The sequence below is a fragment of the Canis lupus genome, chromosome 23, assembly GCF_003254725.2.
Source record: "Canis lupus dingo isolate Sandy chromosome 23, ASM325472v2, whole genome shotgun sequence".
Classification (NCBI taxonomy): domain Eukaryota; kingdom Metazoa; phylum Chordata; class Mammalia; order Carnivora; family Canidae; genus Canis; species Canis lupus.
The window spans coordinates 15903894-15923747 of NC_064265.1; the positions used below are offsets into that span (position 1 = coordinate 15903894).

The window sequence follows — 19854 nt, forward strand, 5'->3', positions numbered from 1 at the left end:
TTTATGTATACAATGGAATATTACTCAGCTATTAGAAATGACAAATACCCACCATTTGCTTCAACGTGGATGGAACTGGAGGGTATTATGCTGAGTGAAGTAAGTCAGTCGGAGAAGGACAAACATTATATGTTCTCATTCATTTGGGGAATATAAATAATAGTGTCAGGGAATATAAGGGAAGGGAGAAGAAATGTGTGGGAAATATCAGAAAGGGAGACAGAACGTAAAGACTGCTAACTCTGGGAAACGAACTAGGGGTGGTAGAAGGGGAGGAGGCAGGTGGTGGGAGTGAATGGGTGATGGGCACTGGGGGTTATTCTGTATGTTGGTAAATTGAACACCAATAAAAAACAAATGAAAAATAAAGGGCTAGTTTCCAAGATCTATAAAGAACTTATTCAACTCAACACCAAAGAAACAAACAATCCAATCATGAAATGGGTAATATGGACAATTCTTATTTAAAACACTAAAAGATGAATAAATCCATCAGATTCTCAAGTATAGCCAGGAATATTATAAGAACACAAAGAAATTGGAATGGTTAAAGATTTTCAAGGGAGGGAGTATGGTCGAATGTTTCAAAATGCTGCCAATATATTAAATAAAGTGAGGATGGATTTTGACTACTGAAAAAAAAAATAAATGAATTGTACATAAATTATACTCATACATATGCTTTGTTAACTTTAATATTATGGTAATGAAAAATAAATAGAGCTATGGACATTAATATTAAGGTTTTAGGGTTACATTTAACGTTAAAGAAAAATATACAGAAATTTAATTTATCAATATAGGACTATAATTCACAATGAACATGTAAGATAAACAAAAAGAATAAATATCCATGAATATAAGAGTAAATAAATGCTTGCTATCTAAAAGCAGATTTGCAGTAAGAAACTAATTACTGGCATAAAACACAGAAATCCAGAGAAGCTGGTTATTGTATTTATACCTATAATTAGCTGGCCACATGTAAACTGCCCTCTTTCTTATGTTCAGTTGTGTGCCTGGAATAATCCCTTCTTCTGGAATGCCCCTTTTGTTCACCACTGATGAATGTACAAGACCATTCACCATCACAGGTGATTCCTCCATCTAGGAGAAATAACCACCTCTGTTGCAAAACCACAGTCCTCCTAGGACACAGAACCTTCTTCCTTGTATTATGGTTACTTCTATATATGTCTAAGCACTCTACAAGACTAGAAGACTAGAATGTGCTGTAAAGTCAGGGACCATGCTTATATGCAGAAGGTGTTCAATATTTTTTTATACTTAACAAATGTACATGTATTTTATTAAAAATCTTACATGGATCTGAATATACATTTTACTTGAACAAATTAATATAATTTATTAGTTAAAATACATAGAATGTGTACATTACTATAAATTACTATACTAGAGAGTATAAGATATAGAACACTGTATATTCTCAGGCCTTTTGTTTCTTTATTAATAAACCAGGATTAAGAATTATAACCTTATTGGTATATCTGAGATTAAAATAATAGAATTTACATAAATAAAATTTCTAAAACAATGTCTGATAGATAAAAGATTATCAACAATGTTCTCTTCCATTTTAGTTAATAAAGAGATTCGGGGTATCTATGTGTTTGTGTGTATGACAGAGAGAGAGAGAGAGACAGACAGACATCTAACCCTTGGAATACTAGGAAAAACAGTTTAGTGATGATTTTACTACTCTATCATCTTGTTAAGTGGTTCTATCATTCTCCCATTTAAGTAGTTTCTTTTCAACATCATTGGAAATAAATTGATGAGTAATGATAAAAAAACCAAAGATTATTGAAATTCCATAGTTTATTTCAAATTTATAAAAGGGTCCTGATGATAATTATAAGACACGGATAAATTCTGTTGTAACTAAAATTTTTTTCTCCTTTTTCTTTTGAAGACCACTAATAACAATAAAATCATGATGAAATATCAATCTGTACATGTAGTTTAAAACTACACAAAAAAGTAACTTGAAAACTAAAACTGGATCCGATGGACCCTGATCATATACTGAGAGTTAATGAAAAAAAGGATACAAATTTGTTATGTTTCTCCTCAGGATATATGTCATTCTTATGTAAAATTTCCAGTAGGAAGACAATTGGGAACAGAAATATATAAACTGCTGTTTAAGGAACTTTTTATGTTGAAAAGCTGTACAATCATCTCCCCGTGCAACACAGAAGTGTTTTGGGGGAGCATCAACAACCATTCTGATTTTCAAAGGGATATGCCAAAGGGAAAGTCTGATGTAATGCTGAGAAACATTACAATCATTAGCAATTTTCCTATTAATAACAGTAAGTCCATGTTCAACATCAGCAACATTAAACACTTTCTAAGAGCTGAATTTTCCCTTGAGAAAGGTTTAATTTCCTCCCTTCAGAAATCTCTGCATGTAGGGACCCTCACACAGAGTGAAAAGCAGTTAACAGGAAATGTAGATTTGGATAATTAAAAGGGCCTTTACTCCTCTTCTGGGCTATATTCACATCATAGTTTTAAAGGGCAAAAGAGGAGCTGCAGGTAGAAAATGAAAATGTTCCAAGTCAGTAGAGGTGATTATGCCTCATGACTCATAACAGATGTTAAAATTGTTTTATTTACAAAAATATTAGAGAGGAATTCAAATATTAACATAAATCAATGGCTTCTTTTTTTTTAAATATATTTTTTAAAGCTTGCCTCAGAAAACTTGTCAGTCTATGCTTCTTTAAAGATGACACCTGAAAGAAAGCATTTTCTTAAAAAGGTATAGGATAGTCTAGTTTCCTATCTGGCATGTAAAGAGCTTAGAAGTCACACTTCACCCTCACAACAAGTAAAAAGCTGAACAAATAGAAAATCAATAATTCTTCTTAGATCCCTTAGAGAAGTGAGGTCACAGGGCAAACCACTGCCCCCAAATTTGGAGAGACAGGTGAATACAAAGAATCACAACTTAATGGAGCAGAAACCTCCACAGGAAGTAGTGCTGGGGTAGGAACACATGAACTGTAATTGATGTATTGCTGCAGCCTCAATGCAAACAGCTGAGAGACAAAAATTCTAGGGGGACCCAGTCATGCAGGAGGGAAGCACACTTTTGTGAGTGTACCTAGAGGAGCTCTATCAGGTTCTCACAGTGAAGACTGGAGAAAAATATCTTTCTGCTTCCTCAGTGGGGGTGAGAGGGAAGTAACCATTTGGAAATATGCCAGGGCATATTCAGTTCTTAGCAGTTTGCCCTCAAAAGAATATTTTACCAGAACCTAATTAGTTGTGGATTTTTTCAGAGCCTTACCAATTGGTGGTGGTGGTGGTGGGGAGATACACTCAAATCTAGCCTGCTGTATGTAATCTTTCATGTGGGGGAAGGGAAATATCCAACTCCAGCTCCCCTTTAGCCATCCTGTACCATGTAATGGGGTGAAAAAAAAGAAGCACCTGTGCAGTTCAAAGCCCAGGACTGAGACCTAATCAAAGAACTATAGCCGCACATCACTTACCATTACACTACTAAAGGCCTATTTACCAGTTTCTTTTACATGATACATCATGTTTGCCTTTCCACAAAAAATTACAAGGCATACTAAAAGGCAAAAAACAATCTTAAGTGAAAGAGCAAGCATCAAAAAGACCCATATATGTCAGAGATGTTGGAATCATCATACTGTGAACTTAACAATGCTTAATCTACTAAGGCTCTAGAGTTAAAAGTAGGCAACATTCAACAACAAATGGGTACAGTAAGCAAAGAGATGGAAATTCTAAGAAATAATAAAAAAGAAATGCTGGTGATTAAAAATGCTGTAACAGAATGAAGAATACCTTTGTTGGTTTCATCAGAAGATCAGACACAGCTGAGGAAACAATCTGTATGCCTGAGGATATATTAATAGAAATTTCTAAAACTGAAAAACAAAGAGAAAAAGATTGGAAAAAAAGAACAGAATATTCAATATCTATGGGAAAAACCACAAAAGTATAATACATGTATAAATGGGAATACAAGAAGGAAAAGAAATAGGGAAATGAACAGAAGAAATATCTAAAGCAATAATAACTGGGAATTTCCCCCAAATAAATATAAGACACCAAATCAAGATCCTAAAAGCTCAGGGAACAATATGTAGGATAAATACTAAAGATAGAAAATCAATGACAAAGAAAAAAATGTTGAACAAAGCCTGGAGGTAGGGGATGCCTTATAAATAAAGGAGCAAAGACAAGAATTTCATTCAATTTCTTTCAGAAACCATGCAAGCAAGAGGAGAATGAAGTGAAAGAATTACTGTTGAGAGGAAAGAAAAGCATCAAATTAGAATTCTGCACCCTATGAAATTATCCTTTAAAAATAAAAGGATATATACTTGAGAGAATTTGAGAAATCGAGAGAATTTGTTACCAGTAGACTTACCTTGCAAGAAATGTTAAAAGAGAGAAGGAAAATGATGTAGAACAGAAACTTGGATCAACATAAAGAAAGGAAGAGCATCAGAGAATGACTGAGTGAAGGTAAAATGTAAACTTTAAATTTTCTTATTCCTTATCTAAGTGAAAACAAATTGTTCAAAATAATAATAGCAACAATATATTCAATTTAGGAAAACCATTTTCCTAAGACTTTTTTTTCCCCTAAAAAGCGTTAAGAAGAAAGGATGATTGATATGCTAAGAAAGGAGAAGAAATAAAATTATATAAAATGCTCAATCAAAACCAAAAAGGTGGAGGAAAAAACCCACAAAAGGTGAGGCGCCTGGGTGGCTCAGGTGGTTGTGTCAGACTTGATTTTGGCTCACATCATGATCTCAGGGCTGTGAGATCAGGCTCCATGCTCAACATGAAGCCTGCTTAAGATTTCTCTCTCCCTCTCCCTCTGCCTCTCCATCCCTGTCTCTCTCTCCCTCTCTAAACAAACAAACAAATAAACAAACACAAACATGAAAGGCAGGATAAGAGTGAAAGAAAAAGGAACAAAGATAAAGGAAAACAAATAGAAAACAGTAACACATATGGTAGCTATTAATCTAACTCTATCAATAACCACTTTAAATTTCGATGGTCTAAATATACCAATTAAAAACAAAGACTATCAGAGTGGAGCAATTATATGCTGTCAACAACAAAAAAATCCCTCAAATTAAATAAAAAGACACATAAAGATTAAAAGTAAAAATATATAGAAGGATATGACATACCATGTTAACACTAATCAAAAGAAAGCTATTTTAATAGGAGTGGCTATATTAATTTCAGACAGAGTAGGCTTCAGAGCAAGGAAAATTATCAGGGATAAAGAGGAGCATTACCTAACAATAAAGCCATCATTACTCCAAGAAGACATAATGATTATTAATATGAATGTGTCTAACAACACAGTGCCAAGGCATATACCACAAAAATTGATAGAAAGCAAGGAGAAAAAGATGAACCCACTATTATAATTGGAGACTTCAGCAGAAATGAATGGGTCCAGCCAGTAGAAAATCAGTAATGACATGTAGTAGTTCCTCTTTATCTATGGGGGATATGTTCCAAGACCTGTAGTGGATGCCTGAAACCATGGACAATAATAAACCCTATATGTACTGTTTTTTCCTATGTATACATAGCTAAGATAAAGTTTAATTTATAAATTAGGCAGAGTAAGAGATTAACAACAATAGCTAATAAAAACACTTATAACAATATACTGTTACAAAAGTTATGTGAATGTGGTTCCTTACTCTCTCAAAATATTGTATTGTATTCATCCTTCTTGTTAAGATGTGAGATAAAGTGACCACATGGTAAGATGAAGTGAGGTGAATGGCACAGGAACTGTGATGTAGTGTTAGACTACTATTGACCTCCTGACAATAGATTCCTAAATAACATATAGGTCAAAAAAGAAATCTTAAGCGAAATTTTAAAATATTTTGAATTAAATTAAAATGAAAATACAGTTTATCAAAATTTGTTAAGACACAGTGAAAGCAGTATGCAGAGGGGAATTTACACCATTAAAATGCAAATATTATAAAAGAACAAAGACCTAAAATCAATAAGCTAAGCTTCAACCTTAGGAAACTTTTAGAAAAAGAAAATCAAGTTAAATCTGAAGTAAACACAAGAAATAAAAATTAGAGCAGAAATCAACGAAATAAAAACCAGGAAATCAATAGAGAAATAAAACCAAAAACTGTGTCTTTAAAAAGATCAGTAAAATCAAAAAGACTCTAGCCAGTCTAACTATGGTAAAAAAGAGAAAAAACAAATCACTAATATCAAAAATGAAAGAGAGGGCATCATTACAGATCCCAAGATATTAAAAGGATAATAAAGAAATGCTGTGAATAACCATGCCCAAAAATCTGACATCCTAAATGAAACGGACCAATTTCTTAAAAGACACAGTCTGCCAAAAGTAATAAAAGAATAAACAATCTGAAGAAGTCCATAGTTTTTATAAAATTGAATAAATATAATAACCTTCCAAAACAGAAAGCACCAAACCCTGATGGGTTTATTGGTGATTTCTACCAAACATTTAAGGAACAAATTATACCAATTCTCTATAAATTCTTCTATAAGATAGAAGCAGAAGGAAAGCTTCCTAATTCATTCACTGAGGCCAGTACACACAAAACCAAAAAAAGACATTACAAGAAAACTGCAGACCAATTTATCTCATGAACATGGATGCAAAAATCCTCAATAAAATATTACAAGTCAAATCCAACAATATATAAAAAGAATTATACACCACAGACAAGTGAGATTTACCTGAAGTATACAAGTCTGATTTAATATTCAAAATCAATTAATATAATCTATGACATCAAAGGTTAAAAAAGAAAAGTCACAAGATCATATCAATAGATGCAGATAAAGCACTTGACAAAATCTAACATCCATTCATGAAACTCTAAGCAAACTAGGAATAGAGGGAAATTTCAATTTGATAAGGAAAACCTACAAAAATCCTACAGCTAACATCATACTTAATGGTGAGAAAGTCAAAGCTTTCCCACTAAGGTTAGGAATAAGTCAAAGACCATAGTTCCCAGATCACCATTCTTTTCAATATTGTAGTGGAACTCATAGCTAATGCAATAAGGAAGAAAAAGGAAATAAAACGTATAGATTGAGAAGAAATAAAACTCTTTCTTAGTAGATGATATAATCATCTATGTAGAAAATCCAAAAGAGTCGAGAAAAATACAAAAATACACATGGAACGAATAAGTAATTAAAGCAGGTTGTAGGGTACAAGGTTAATACACGAAAGTCAATCACTTTTGTATTTATCAGCAATGAAAAAGTAGGATTTGAAATTAAAGGCATATTACCATTTACACTAGTGCCCACCAAAATAAAATACTTAGGCAACATTTAAGAAAATACAGACAAGATTATATGAGGAAAACTCTGATGAACAAAATCAAAGAATTTAAATAAGTCTGGGCATATTCCATATTTATGGACAGAAAGACCAAATATTGTCAAATGTCAGTTCTTCCCAACTTGATCTATAGTTTCAGTGCAATCTCAATGAAAATCCCAACAAGTTATCAACAAATTCAATCTAAAGTTCTTATGAGGAGACAAAGATGCAAATAGCCAACACAATATTAAAGAAGGATAAAGTCAGAGGACTTCACCCTACCTGACTTACTCTAAAGCTACAATAATCAAGGCAGTGTAATATTGGGAAAAGAATAACTGAAATATCAGTGGAATAGAACAGAGACTCCAGAAACAAACCCAATAAATAGTCAACTGATATTTTACAAAAGAACAAAGACACTGAAGACAGTTTTCAACAAATGGTGTTGAACAACTGGATATCTACATGTAAAAAAAAAATGAATCTAGATATAGACCTTATACCTTTCACAAAAATTAACTCAAAATCACATATCTAAATGAAAAATGCAAAACTAAAGAACTGTTAGAGGGTAACATAGGAGAAAATGTGGATAACCTAGTGTAGGCTGATGACTTTAGATATCAAAGGCAAGATCCACAAAAGAAATAATTGATAAGTTAGACTTCATTAAAATTAAAATTTTCACTCTGCAAAGAACGCTGTCAAGTGAATGACGATAATCCAGAGTGGGAAAAAGTATTTACAAAATATCTGACAAAGGACTATTATCTGAAATATACAAAGAACTTTTTTTCTTCTTTCTCTTCGTGGTTTTTTTTTTTTTTTCAGATTTTATGTAAATTCTAGTTAGTTAACATACAGTGCAATATTGGTTTTAGGAGTAGAATTCAGTGATTCATCACTTAAATACAACAAACACCCAGTACTCATCACAAGTGCCTTCCTTAATACCCTTCACCGATCTAGCCCATCTCCCACTCACCTCCCCCCATCTACCTTCAATTTGTTCTCAATCGTTAAGAATCTCTTATGGTTTCTTTTCTTCCCTCTCTCTTTTTTCCCCTCCCATATGGTCATCTGTTTTGTTTCTTAAATTCCACATATGACCAAGATCATATGGTATTGTCTTTCTCTGACTTATTGTGCTTAGCATAACACAGTCTACCTCTAACCACAATACTGCAAATGGCAAAATTTCATTCTTTTTGATGGCTAATATTCTATTGTGTATATATACTACATCTTCTTTATCTATTCATTAGTTGATGGACATTTGGTCTTTTTCCATAGTTAGGCTATTGTTGACAATGCTGCTATAAGTATGTGAAGAATTCTTAAAACTCAACAATAAGAAAATGAACAATTGAATTAAAAAGCAGGCAATGAACAGATATCTCACCAAGGAAGATTTATATATGGCAAATTAGCATATGAAAGGATGTTCATCATCGTATATTGTTAGAGAATTGCAAATTTAAACATCAATGACAAAAAAATAAATAAATAAATAAAATAAAATAAAATAAAACATCAATGACAAAATGACAAAAAATAATTAATGACAAAAAAATAAATAAATAAATAAAATAAAATAAAAATAAAACATCAATGAGGTACCACTACAGACTTATTAGAAAGGCCAAAATCTAGAACATTAACTACACCAAATGCTGGCAAGTATGTGGAGTAATAGAAACTGTCATTCATTTTTGGTGGAAATGTAAAAATGATGCAGTTACTTTGGAAGACAGTCTGGCGGTTTCTTATAAAACTATACCTTTATCATATGAAATGGGTCTATATTTTTAACATATAATTACAAATTTTAACAGTGAAAGAGTTGCATCAAATGTAATAGTGTGCCAATTTCTGCAGGGTAGATAGAATATAGGCCAAGAAATTACTAGTTGTTTTTTCTAGGTTGGAAGAAGAAATTTTGGAGTAAAGAAACCCTCATAATTGCTGGAATGAAGTAAGTTGTTTGCCTGTAAGCTATTCATTTTTTGTAAAATATCTGAATAATGGCTAATTACCTCTCAAAATTACTTTTGAACACAGTAATAAGCTGATACATATTAGAATTCACCCTGGAAACGCAAGGACTACGTTGTCTATTTTGGAGATAGTAAAGAATGAGTGTGAAGTGAGTGAGCCTATTATGGCAAAGACTAAATTCCTGGAAGTCTCTTTGTGACCCTCCATTCTGGCTCCTTCAGGGACAAAATCAAAATCTTTAGGAATAGCACTTATTATAATCAGACTGAATTACGTCAAATTCTGCATGCAAAAATCATCAGACTTTCAGCAAGAAAATGGTCTGCTGCAAAATCAATGAGAAATAACCTCTCTCTATGGTCTCTGGACAAGCAAGAATGCCAAAGGACCCAGACATAAGTATACCAGCACATACAATAACAACAAAGACACAGTTCCATACTTATTGAAAGAGTATTTCTACTGCTGATGTGAAATGACTATACTATAACTTTAAAAAAATAACTATGTTACTTCAAAATATTAATATTGAAAAAATAAAAAAACTAAATATTTCAAAGTTTATTTTGGTTACACAAGAAAAATATATAGTCCATGAAAAGAATAAAATTCTATTTGTGACAATACAGGAAGTGCAACCTTTACCGCTACAGAGACATTATATTTTCAGAAATAAAATCACATTCATAGTAATAAATGTTTCTTTTCCCAGTCTCATAGTAACCAGAGTAATGTGCTTTTCATTCTTTTTTCCTCTTTTTAAATCAACTTATTTCCTTTAAAATCTAAACTTAGGGGATCCCTGGGTGGTGCAGCGGTTTAGCGCTTGCCTTTGGCACAGGGCATGATCCTGGAGACCCGGAATCGAATCCCATGTCAGGCTCCCAGTGCATGGAGTCTGCTTCTCCCTCTGCCTATGTCTCTGCCTCTCTCTCTCTCTCTCTCTCTCTCTGTGACTATCATAAATTTAAAAAATTTAAAAAATTTAAAAAAATAAAACTTAAAATCTAAACTTAAGTAGTTAGGTTAATATTTGAATTTTTCTCAAATAAAATGTTTTCACATCCAAGTTTTAAAGAAATATATATTAAAGTCCAAGAAGAAACTCTTACTCTAAAATTCAGGCAGTACTAAAGGCCAGATCCTTCTATAATCAGTTTTAGAACTTAAGATAATAGTTATTATTATCATTAAGCAAGCAAATTAAGTTTATTGAAAATCATTATTTTTATGTGACAATCATGTTCAGTTAAAAATGTGTCCTACCTACTATAATCCTTCTGATGAATTTGTTTAAAAAGCTATATACAAACCATAATATTTATGATTCAAGAGAACTTTCTTTGAAAATGACCTGAAATCTTCCCATATTTTTTCACCTCACTAAAAGTTGAAGGTTGTTTTTATCTCAGCCCTGAATTTCTTTAAAAAAAAAACATTTTGAAAAATACTTTGTTCTGAAATAATGCAGCATATGTAAGTGAAAGTTTCACCTCAGAAATATATTTTAAAGCCACAGCTTTAAACATATACTTTGAAATACAGAAATACTTTGAAATACAGAAGAGAATTTACGTAGTCTTAAAGATGATAGAAGTGCTAATTAAAATCCCTGCATTTAAATAGAATGTATGAAAAAAATAAATAGAATGTATGTTTAGTCACTGAAAATAGTTTCAGAGGGCAAAATACATACTATTAATCCATACAAAGTTTCTTTTTCAATGGATAAAGATATATCACATCCCTATGAAGAGATTTATTTAAATGTGCAAATATATTTTGGGAGGGATACATCTGAATAAATCCTCATTTTGGGGTGGTAAAGAACAAAAAATCTCACATACCCTGTTCAGATAGGCAGCACATTTCCAGTCTTTGCTCATGAGAATATCCATAGAGGACGTGGGCTTCTTGTAGTGCACTTTTATACCATTTCCTTTTTTTCTTACATTTTTCTGGCTAAAGAAACACAGAAAAGAAATAAGACTCATTTCTGAATATATAGTTTTGTTTTAATATCTACTTGATTTAGCCATTGAGCTGGAATTAATCTGATTTAATGTATCATTGATTATACCATATATTACTTAGACTTTGGTATATGATTATTATTTTATTATTTTAGAGCATACCAAAGTTGTGGGAATTTTGTACATTAAAAGTCAAAAGGATAGATTCTTGATTCACTAAGATAATATTTTAATATGATTCATCTTACATTTAAAAAGTTACAAAAGAACAACCAATGTGACAAAGTAGTCAGTATTAATACATGTTAGTCGAATAATTTGATGCTCTTTCTTTTTTTTGTGTGTGTGTGTTCAATTTTTTAAAATTTTTATTTATTTATTCATAGAGACAGAGAGAGAGAGAGGCAGAGACACAGGCAGCCCTCTGAAGCAGGCTCCATGCAGGGAACCCGACGTGGGACTCGATCCTGGCTCTCCAGGATCACATCCCACGCTGCAGGCAGCGCTAAACCGCTGCGCCACCAGGGCTGCCCTTGGTGTTCAATTTTGATGCTCTTTCAATAGCAATGATATTGAAGTGGTATAAAATGAAAAGCCAAGTTTCTTATTTTAAGAAAATTAATTCTATTCACATCCAGTTTGGGTGTTATCACAGACAGGTGACATTCATACAAGTTCCTTAAGCCTTTGCCCCAATATCTTTCTGTAAAATGTGGGTAACAGTATATATATCATAAGTTTCATGAGTATTAAATTAAATAATAGATGGCAGTTTTCTGGCATAGTAACACTTAAAAAATATAATTCTACTTGAATTCAGGATTTTTCTACATACAAATTAACTTAAAAAATATTTTGAAAAGAAAATCAGAGTAAAAGAATCTCTATGTTAAAAATAATTACAAAAATTATCTGGCCCAATAATTTTTCCAATGTTATTTTAGAACTTGCCTAAAAAGTTTCTTAAATATTTTATTTTTAAGTAATCTCTGTACCCAACCTGGGGCTTGAACTTATAACCCCAAGATCAAGAACTGCATGCTCGGGATCCCTGGGTGGCGCAGCGGTTTAGCGCCTGCCTCTGGCCCAGGGCGCAATCCTGGAAACCCGGGATCGAATCCCACGTCAGGCTCCCGGTGCATGGAGCCTGCTTCTCCCTCTGCCTATGTCTCTGCCTCTCTCTCTCTCTCTGTGTGACTATCATGAATAATAAAAATTAAAAAAAAAAAAAAAAAAAAAAAAAAAGAACTGCATGCTCTAACGACTGAGCCAACCAGGCCCAGAATTTGCCTAAAAAGTTTTTTATAATACTTTTAAATGTTACAGTTTATAAAATGCATACCATTTTATTTATGGAAACTTTACCATCAAAAAGAATACAGATTTTTATTCTATAATTCAATTTACTACTTGTATACAATGATCATATCTTTATCTTAGATATATAGTTTATTCTTTACATAGAAATGTTAATCTCTATAACACCTATATTCAGTTTATTCAAAGAATGAAGCTATCTATATATTTAACGCTCTTTTCAAATTCCACCCTATTCTTGGAATCCCCAAATTAATATCAACTATTTGTTCCTACTATATTTAATATTTCCTTTAATAATTTAATACATGCTGATTTGTATCATAGTTATTAATATTCATGTCTGATCCCACCCATAAAATGAAAGGTCCTTGAAGGCAGGCACAAGTTAACATTTCATCTTTGTATCCTTCACAGTACCCATTTGCCTAATCTCATAGTGTATCATTTAAGCATTTAGAAAGTGGTTGTTAAATTGCATGTTGTTCTGGACACGGATTTGTTTGATATAAAAGCAGTGAAACAATATAATCAAACAAAAATCTATTTTTAAAAAAATCTTTGTGCACAGAATATTTAAATTTCATTAATTTCATAGAAAAAGAGATGAAAAGATAGGTAGATACAATTCAATAAACATTAGAAAATGGAAACAGGGGATCCCTGGGTGGCGCAGCGGTTTGGCGCCTGCCTTTGGCCCAGGGCGCGATCCCGGAGACCCGGGATCGAATCCCACGTCAGGCTCCCGGTGCATGGAGCCTGCTTCTCCCTCTGCCTGTGTCTCTGCCTCTCTCTCTCTCTCTCTCTGTGTGTGACTATCATAAATAAAATTAAAAAGAAAAAAAAAAGAAAAAAAAAAAAAGAAAATGGAAACAGAGTATCTAGGCTAGTGTCAGCAGATTTAAGATACTCCTGAAACTTAAGTGTTATAATGATGCTAAGAAATTAGTAAGAAATAGCCTAGAAGCTGATATGACACTAAACAAGCGAAGTTGAGGAAATTTCTTGAGAAAAATCAATACTGTAGACAGTTAAAGTAAATTTTGGTGAGTCTGGGGAACTAAAATGCTTTCTTAAAAACCTGTTTGAGATTCTTTGAGAATTTATCAGTAAGTATGTGCCATCTAGTGGTAATAACAATTAAATATCTTCAAAGAAAAAAAGTAAGACTTTATAAAGAATTTTGAATTCCAGAATTAGACTCAGCTATGCATTGTAGTTTTTCAACTAACAAGGGATAAGTGCATATCCTAAAGTGTAGACTGTTACTCCCTACCCAACCCTGGTATAGTTTCTCCCATAGGTATCCATTATTACTAGTTTCTTTCATAGTCTTTCAGAGATACATCTACAACCATTTGTATCATTTATATAAATATAACTCATTTTACAGAATGTTGTGAATAGTTATATATACATTGAGGTTTTCAATTTGTCTTGAAGACTGCTTCATTTATTAATTGATTTGATATATTCTAAACCCTTGGGATCTATCATTGAAGAAAATAGATAAAGCTTACATTCATTCTAGCCAGTGAAATAGACAATCTATAACAAATCAGTAATGCCTACAGTATATTATAGGAGATTATAAGTTCTATGTAATACAGAAAAGTTAAGTCAATAGGGCAACTGTCATTGAAAAAGGTGACGTCTGAGCAAAGACCTGAAAGAGGTCAGGGAGTTAGCCATGTAGATATCCCAAGAGAGAGTACTCCCAAACAGAGAAAAAAAGATCCTAAGGTAGGAGAATACAAACGTATTCAAGAAGCTTCAAAGAAGTCATGCTGGCTGAGGCTGAATGAAAATGGAGAGCAATAGGGAATGAGGTCACAAAATTAACAGTGGCCAGATCATGGAGATCCTTTCGAGCCGTTTCAGGAAATTTGCCTTTTATTCTGAGCCCGTTCACAGTTCCAAGCAAGAATAACATTTGATTTGATTCATGACCAGAATAGACTATACAGGGGCATATAGATATGATGACTACTGCAATAATCTAGGTAAGAAATGATGGTGCTGTAGGCCAGAGTAGCAGCAGGCACCGTGATGAAAAGTGGCAAGATTCTGGACATAATCTAAAGGTAGAGCAAAAGGAATTTCTTGACCAACTGAAAACTGGTTGTGAGAGAAAGAGAGGATGACTCTTAATGCTTTTGGATTGAGCTAGGAAAAGGATAAAATTTGCTGTCTACTGAGAAAAAGGATGTCAAGGAAGTGAGATTTGTGGAGGAAGATCAAGAGTTCAGGTAGGAGTAGAAGATGTCTGTTGTGACATATAAGTGGAGATACCAAGGAGGAGTGTGGTAAGGGAATTCAGGAGACAGAATAGAACTACACATAGAATTTAGGAATCATCCACACACACGTGGCAGTTAAAGTCAAGAAATTGGATGAGATAACCAAAGAAATGAGAAAATAGACGTGTGTATATCCACACATGTGCCATATATGTGCCTTATTTATTTGACAAATGCCCTATTAATGAACATTTAGGTTATTTCTAATACTATGCAATTTGAAACAATACTATGATAAAAAAATTTCTCCATGTGTCATTTTGCCCATGTGAAAGTGTACTGAAGAATAAATTCCTAGATGTTGAATTACCAGGTTTGCAGTATGTATATTTTAAAATTTGGAAGTTACTGGGAATTGACTCTTGAATGAGGTGGTCACAATTTACAATGCCATAAACAGTATGTTTCCTCACCTCCTGGAGAACACTTTTGTTACCAAACTCTTAAATCTCTATCAATATCTTATGGGAAATATGGTATTTCTTTTTAATTATCATTTTCATTTCTTAAATTTAGTAATTGGAGAAATTATTAATATTTTTCCAGCTTTATTGAGATATAATTGACATATACCTGTAAATTTAAAAGCACAACATAATGATTGGATACATGCATATCTTATAAAACTATTACCAAAATAGGATTAGTTAATATCTCATAAATTTACATAACTTTTGTGTGTGCGTAATGAGAACAATTAGGATCTACTTTTTTTTTTGCAAGTATATAGTCTAGTACTATTAACTTTAGTCATCATGCTGTACATTAGATCCCAGAACTTATTCATCATTTTTTTACATTTTTTTTATTTTTTTACATTTTTAAAAGCTATTCTCTTTTCTCTGGAATGACTGTTCAGGTCCTGTGTTCATATTATATTGGTCTTTCTCTTATTGGTTTATAAGAAATTTTTATAAATTAAAAAGTAATCCTTTGCCACATGTATTACAAAGATCTCCTGTTGACAGTTTACCTTTTAGATATTTGTATTGTCATTTATGTTCATTTAAATCTTTCATCCTTCTAGTACTAATTTAGAGGTATGAGGTATACCTTCTATTTGTATACCTTCTATTTTTTTTCTCAAGTAGCTAGCCATTTGTACCCATAGAATTTTAAAAATAATACTACTTTAATTATTTGAATATAACTTTTAACTACTAATTATATTTCCAAGTAGTCTGGAGTCTATTTTTGGATATTACATTGTTCTATTTATCTGTCAAATCACTATTAGTGCCAAACCGCTTTAACTAGTTGAGCTTTATTGTAATTTTATTTTATAGGCCTAACTCCTTCTTCTATATTTAATTTTCCTGTACAATTTAGCATTTGTCTTAAGTCCTTTTAAAAAATTGAGATTGCTTTAAAATTAATTTAGGGAGAATTGACATCTTTCCATATTAAATTTTCTAAACCAAGAAGAGGATTATATCTATTTACCTAGGTTTTATTTTCTGTCTCTTCGTAGAAATTTAAAGTTTCATTCATTTAGCTGTTACATGCTTCTTAAGCTTATCCCTGTATTATGTATGTTTTGTTGCTATTATAAATGGGAACTTTTACCCCTTCATATTTTCACACTGATTACCTGTGTATAGTAATTTATAACTGCCATGTAACTGAATTTTCTTATTGTTTATAGTATATTTTATTTTTATTTTTATTTTTTATTATTATTTTTTTTTTTAGAAATGAGCTCCATGGATTTTCCAGGTAAACAATCATCTACTAATAGGGATAATTTTGCTCTTTTTCTTTCCTGTATGTGTATTTTTGCTTCTTTCTTTGGCTAACTGTATTAGCCAATTCTACCAAGACAACTACATAATAATAGTAATCTTATATACTTTTAGAACCCAATTTCCTACCTGAACAATCAATGTCTTCTCTAATTAAAATAAAACTTTCAGTTGAATGAGTCTGTGTATTTTTCAAGACATGCTGAAGTGATTCACACTTATTTAAATAGAATTCTTCTGCAGAAGTTACCAAAAAATGTTTATTCGCAATCATCTTCATAAACTAAGCTGTTTAAGACATTATCATAATCTTTCAACTGGAATATGCCAAGGAAAAGCTTCTGGATTGACGGAAATAAAGGCTCAGCATTTCACCAAACAAGACAGATTAATTCCATATACTAATTATTAGGGCAACGTTCGTGAAGGATGAACGAACATCATGCTTGAATGAATTATAGTAATAATACTGTGATTAAGTTCAATTTAAAAATACCATAGTATTTAATGACATAAATGTTGAACTTGAAGTTTTACATTTTGGACAAAATTCAGCAAAGGAAACAATGTTGTCTTAAGCCTAAACTAAGGCAAAAACTAGTTTCCTATCTTTTTTCTTAAGATACAAGAACTTTGGGCAGCTCGGGTGGCTCAGCGGTTTAGCGCCACCTTCAGCCCGAGGCCTGATTCTGGAGACCCTGGATTGAGTCCCCCGTCAGGCCCCCACAAGGAGCCTGCTTCTCCCTCTGCCTGTGTCTGTCTGTCTGTCTGTCTCTCTCTCTCTCTCTCTCTCGTGTCTCTCATGAGTAAATAAATAAAAATCTTAAAAAAAAGATAAAAACTTTTTTAAATACAAAATTATCTCTCAAAGGCATGAAAATATCTACATTTACCATTTCATCCAAAAGTCAAGTAAGATAATTAACTTTAGATTTAACAAAGAATTGTTCAAAACCAAGTGGTATCAAAAATAGGATCCAAACTCAAGCAGAAAATAATTGCCATTCAAAATCACTCTATTAAACTAGAAATTAGAGGTTTCTAAACCCTTGACTGAAATCTATCACAGCTCTTGTGACTTTCCTGGTAACTCTCAGGTAATAAAATGTCCCCTAAAATTCAAAAACTAAAATGTCAATTCGTACATAAGAGATAAAATTCCAAACTCCACTTTAAGTTAAAGCTTCTGTCCTCCACCAGCTAGAGGCATACTTCAGGCTGAAGTGGACCTCCTTTTCCTCTATGTGCTTCTCTTTCTCTCCCCACATCTTCTGGGTTCTCTGGGATTGAAGAGATTAGGTGTGGAGAATGGAAAAAAATTCCAAAAAAAAAGTTTTTGACCATGACCACAGCAATTTGGGGTTGGTGCTTTATGTGTTCAGTGTATTTTTTTATTATGGGGAATCTTGTGTTTTTTTTTTTTTTTTTTGGAGAATGGTTTCTATCAACTAGGAACAGCTCCCCCTGACAGAGGAGGTCATTCTTTTAGCTGATTGTTTTCAATCCCCCACCCCATCACCATTTCACTGCATTGTTCTGCCTAGATTGCAAGGGAGCAGCAAGCCATATTGGGTGGGGACCCTTTTAAAATGACTCTTGATTCTTTTTCCCATGTTGGCTGCATCATTTCTCCTCTAAACCATGGGAATGCTGGCTATTCTCAGTGCCTCTAGCTCTTTTCACTCTGCTGCCAAACCTGATAACCAGATACTCTCACTCTGTAGATTCCTCGGAGGAAAGCTGGACACCAGTATGCTGTGTTGCTCAAGCAAGAGTATACACATCAAGCTCTCAAAAAAATCCCTTATAGATGAAAAGCAACATCTTTTCTTTTCCCAAGATGAAGAGTGAGGAGGTGTAGGGAAAATGCCACAGAATGTCATTATTTTCTCCAAAGAAATTTTGTATGCTTAACCCCAAACATTTTATATCCTTGCATAAATTGGGCTAAAGGCTGCCATGTTGGTTTTGGCCCATCCTTTGCAACGTGAGAATAATTATTTTTGTCTTCATCTTTTGCAGTCATGAAGACCTATGTCTTTCACTAAAACCTGGGTATATGTAATAATGCTAGAACTTTCATAGTATCTTGCATCCTGAAAACAAAACAAAACACAGACAAATTTTCAAATATACTTAAGAAGGAAATTTTAAAGGCATCTCTTTAACAGACTTTCAAGGTGCTATAAGCTTATCAAGTCAAGGAGAAAGATCAAAGATTTCAGATGAAGTCATAAAAAGGACCGGACATCTTCAAATTCCAATAAATACCATGATCCCAAGAAGGGATATCATGCCCTTAATTATGTTTATAATATTCTGGAAATTTGGGTTTTCTCAGTTTATTAAATTTAGGGTGGAGGAGGAAAGTAAGTAATCATCATAGAAAGAGAAGGAAGACACAGAGTCTAAAAATTTGTGTGAATTTATGAATGTAAATAAGATGATTCTTGATAGATGTATTCTTGCTAGATGAATAAACATGTAAATATTTGGAGTAAAGATGAAGTCTGAGACTACTAACACATGGCTAGACAGGGAAGATAGTAGTACCCTGTGTCTGAGAAGATTCCTAGCTGTGTCCAAAATTGAGAAGTTCGTAAATGACTGTCCTGTATGATCTTGCTCATGAGTATTAGTGGCTGACTGAAAGGACTTAATATTATTTTTACATTTCCCAGGATTTGAGGGAAAAATTGAACGTCCCATTTTATTGAATAAAGTTTGTGCTGTCATCACATACTAATATGGAGTGGCAAAGTCAACAAAAATAATATATATGTGTTTGTCTACCCAGTAAGGCCAGAGGAATGAAATTTGTAACCCAGCAGAAATTCTTCTTTTGTTACTTTGTATTTTAAGATTGCTTTTCCACCTCAGAGTTAATCAAGATGTAATGATCTGATGTTGTAGCAGGATAAATCTTATGCCTCAAACTTGTAAGCATTACTGATTTTTGCTAAATAAAATACAGTGTAACAGCCTGCATCCAACAAGGATAAGAAATTTGATCTCAGTCATTGGGGCCACCCCTTACTTTCCCTAGGTTCATATAAATTGGAAAGAAATTTATGATGCCTGAAAAGTGAAGACAGATCATTACTCTACAACCCATAGTGGTTACATGAATAGCAACA

General features: G+C 32.8%; 1 protein-coding gene across 3 annotated transcripts in view; it reads right to left on the bottom strand.

Annotated features, from left to right (window-relative positions):
• The window catches only part of ZCWPW2 (zinc finger CW-type and PWWP domain containing 2), a 146726-nt gene that overhangs the window by 54877 nt on the left and 71995 nt on the right, over positions 1 to 19854 (bottom strand). For all 3 annotated transcript variants that reach the window (XM_035705258.2, XM_035705257.2, XM_049099714.1), the window contains one exon: positions 11233 to 11347. In XM_035705258.2, the coding sequence (XP_035561151.1) occupies positions 11233 to 11347 (115 nt within the window). The remainder of the gene's footprint in view (positions 1 to 11232; positions 11348 to 19854) is intronic.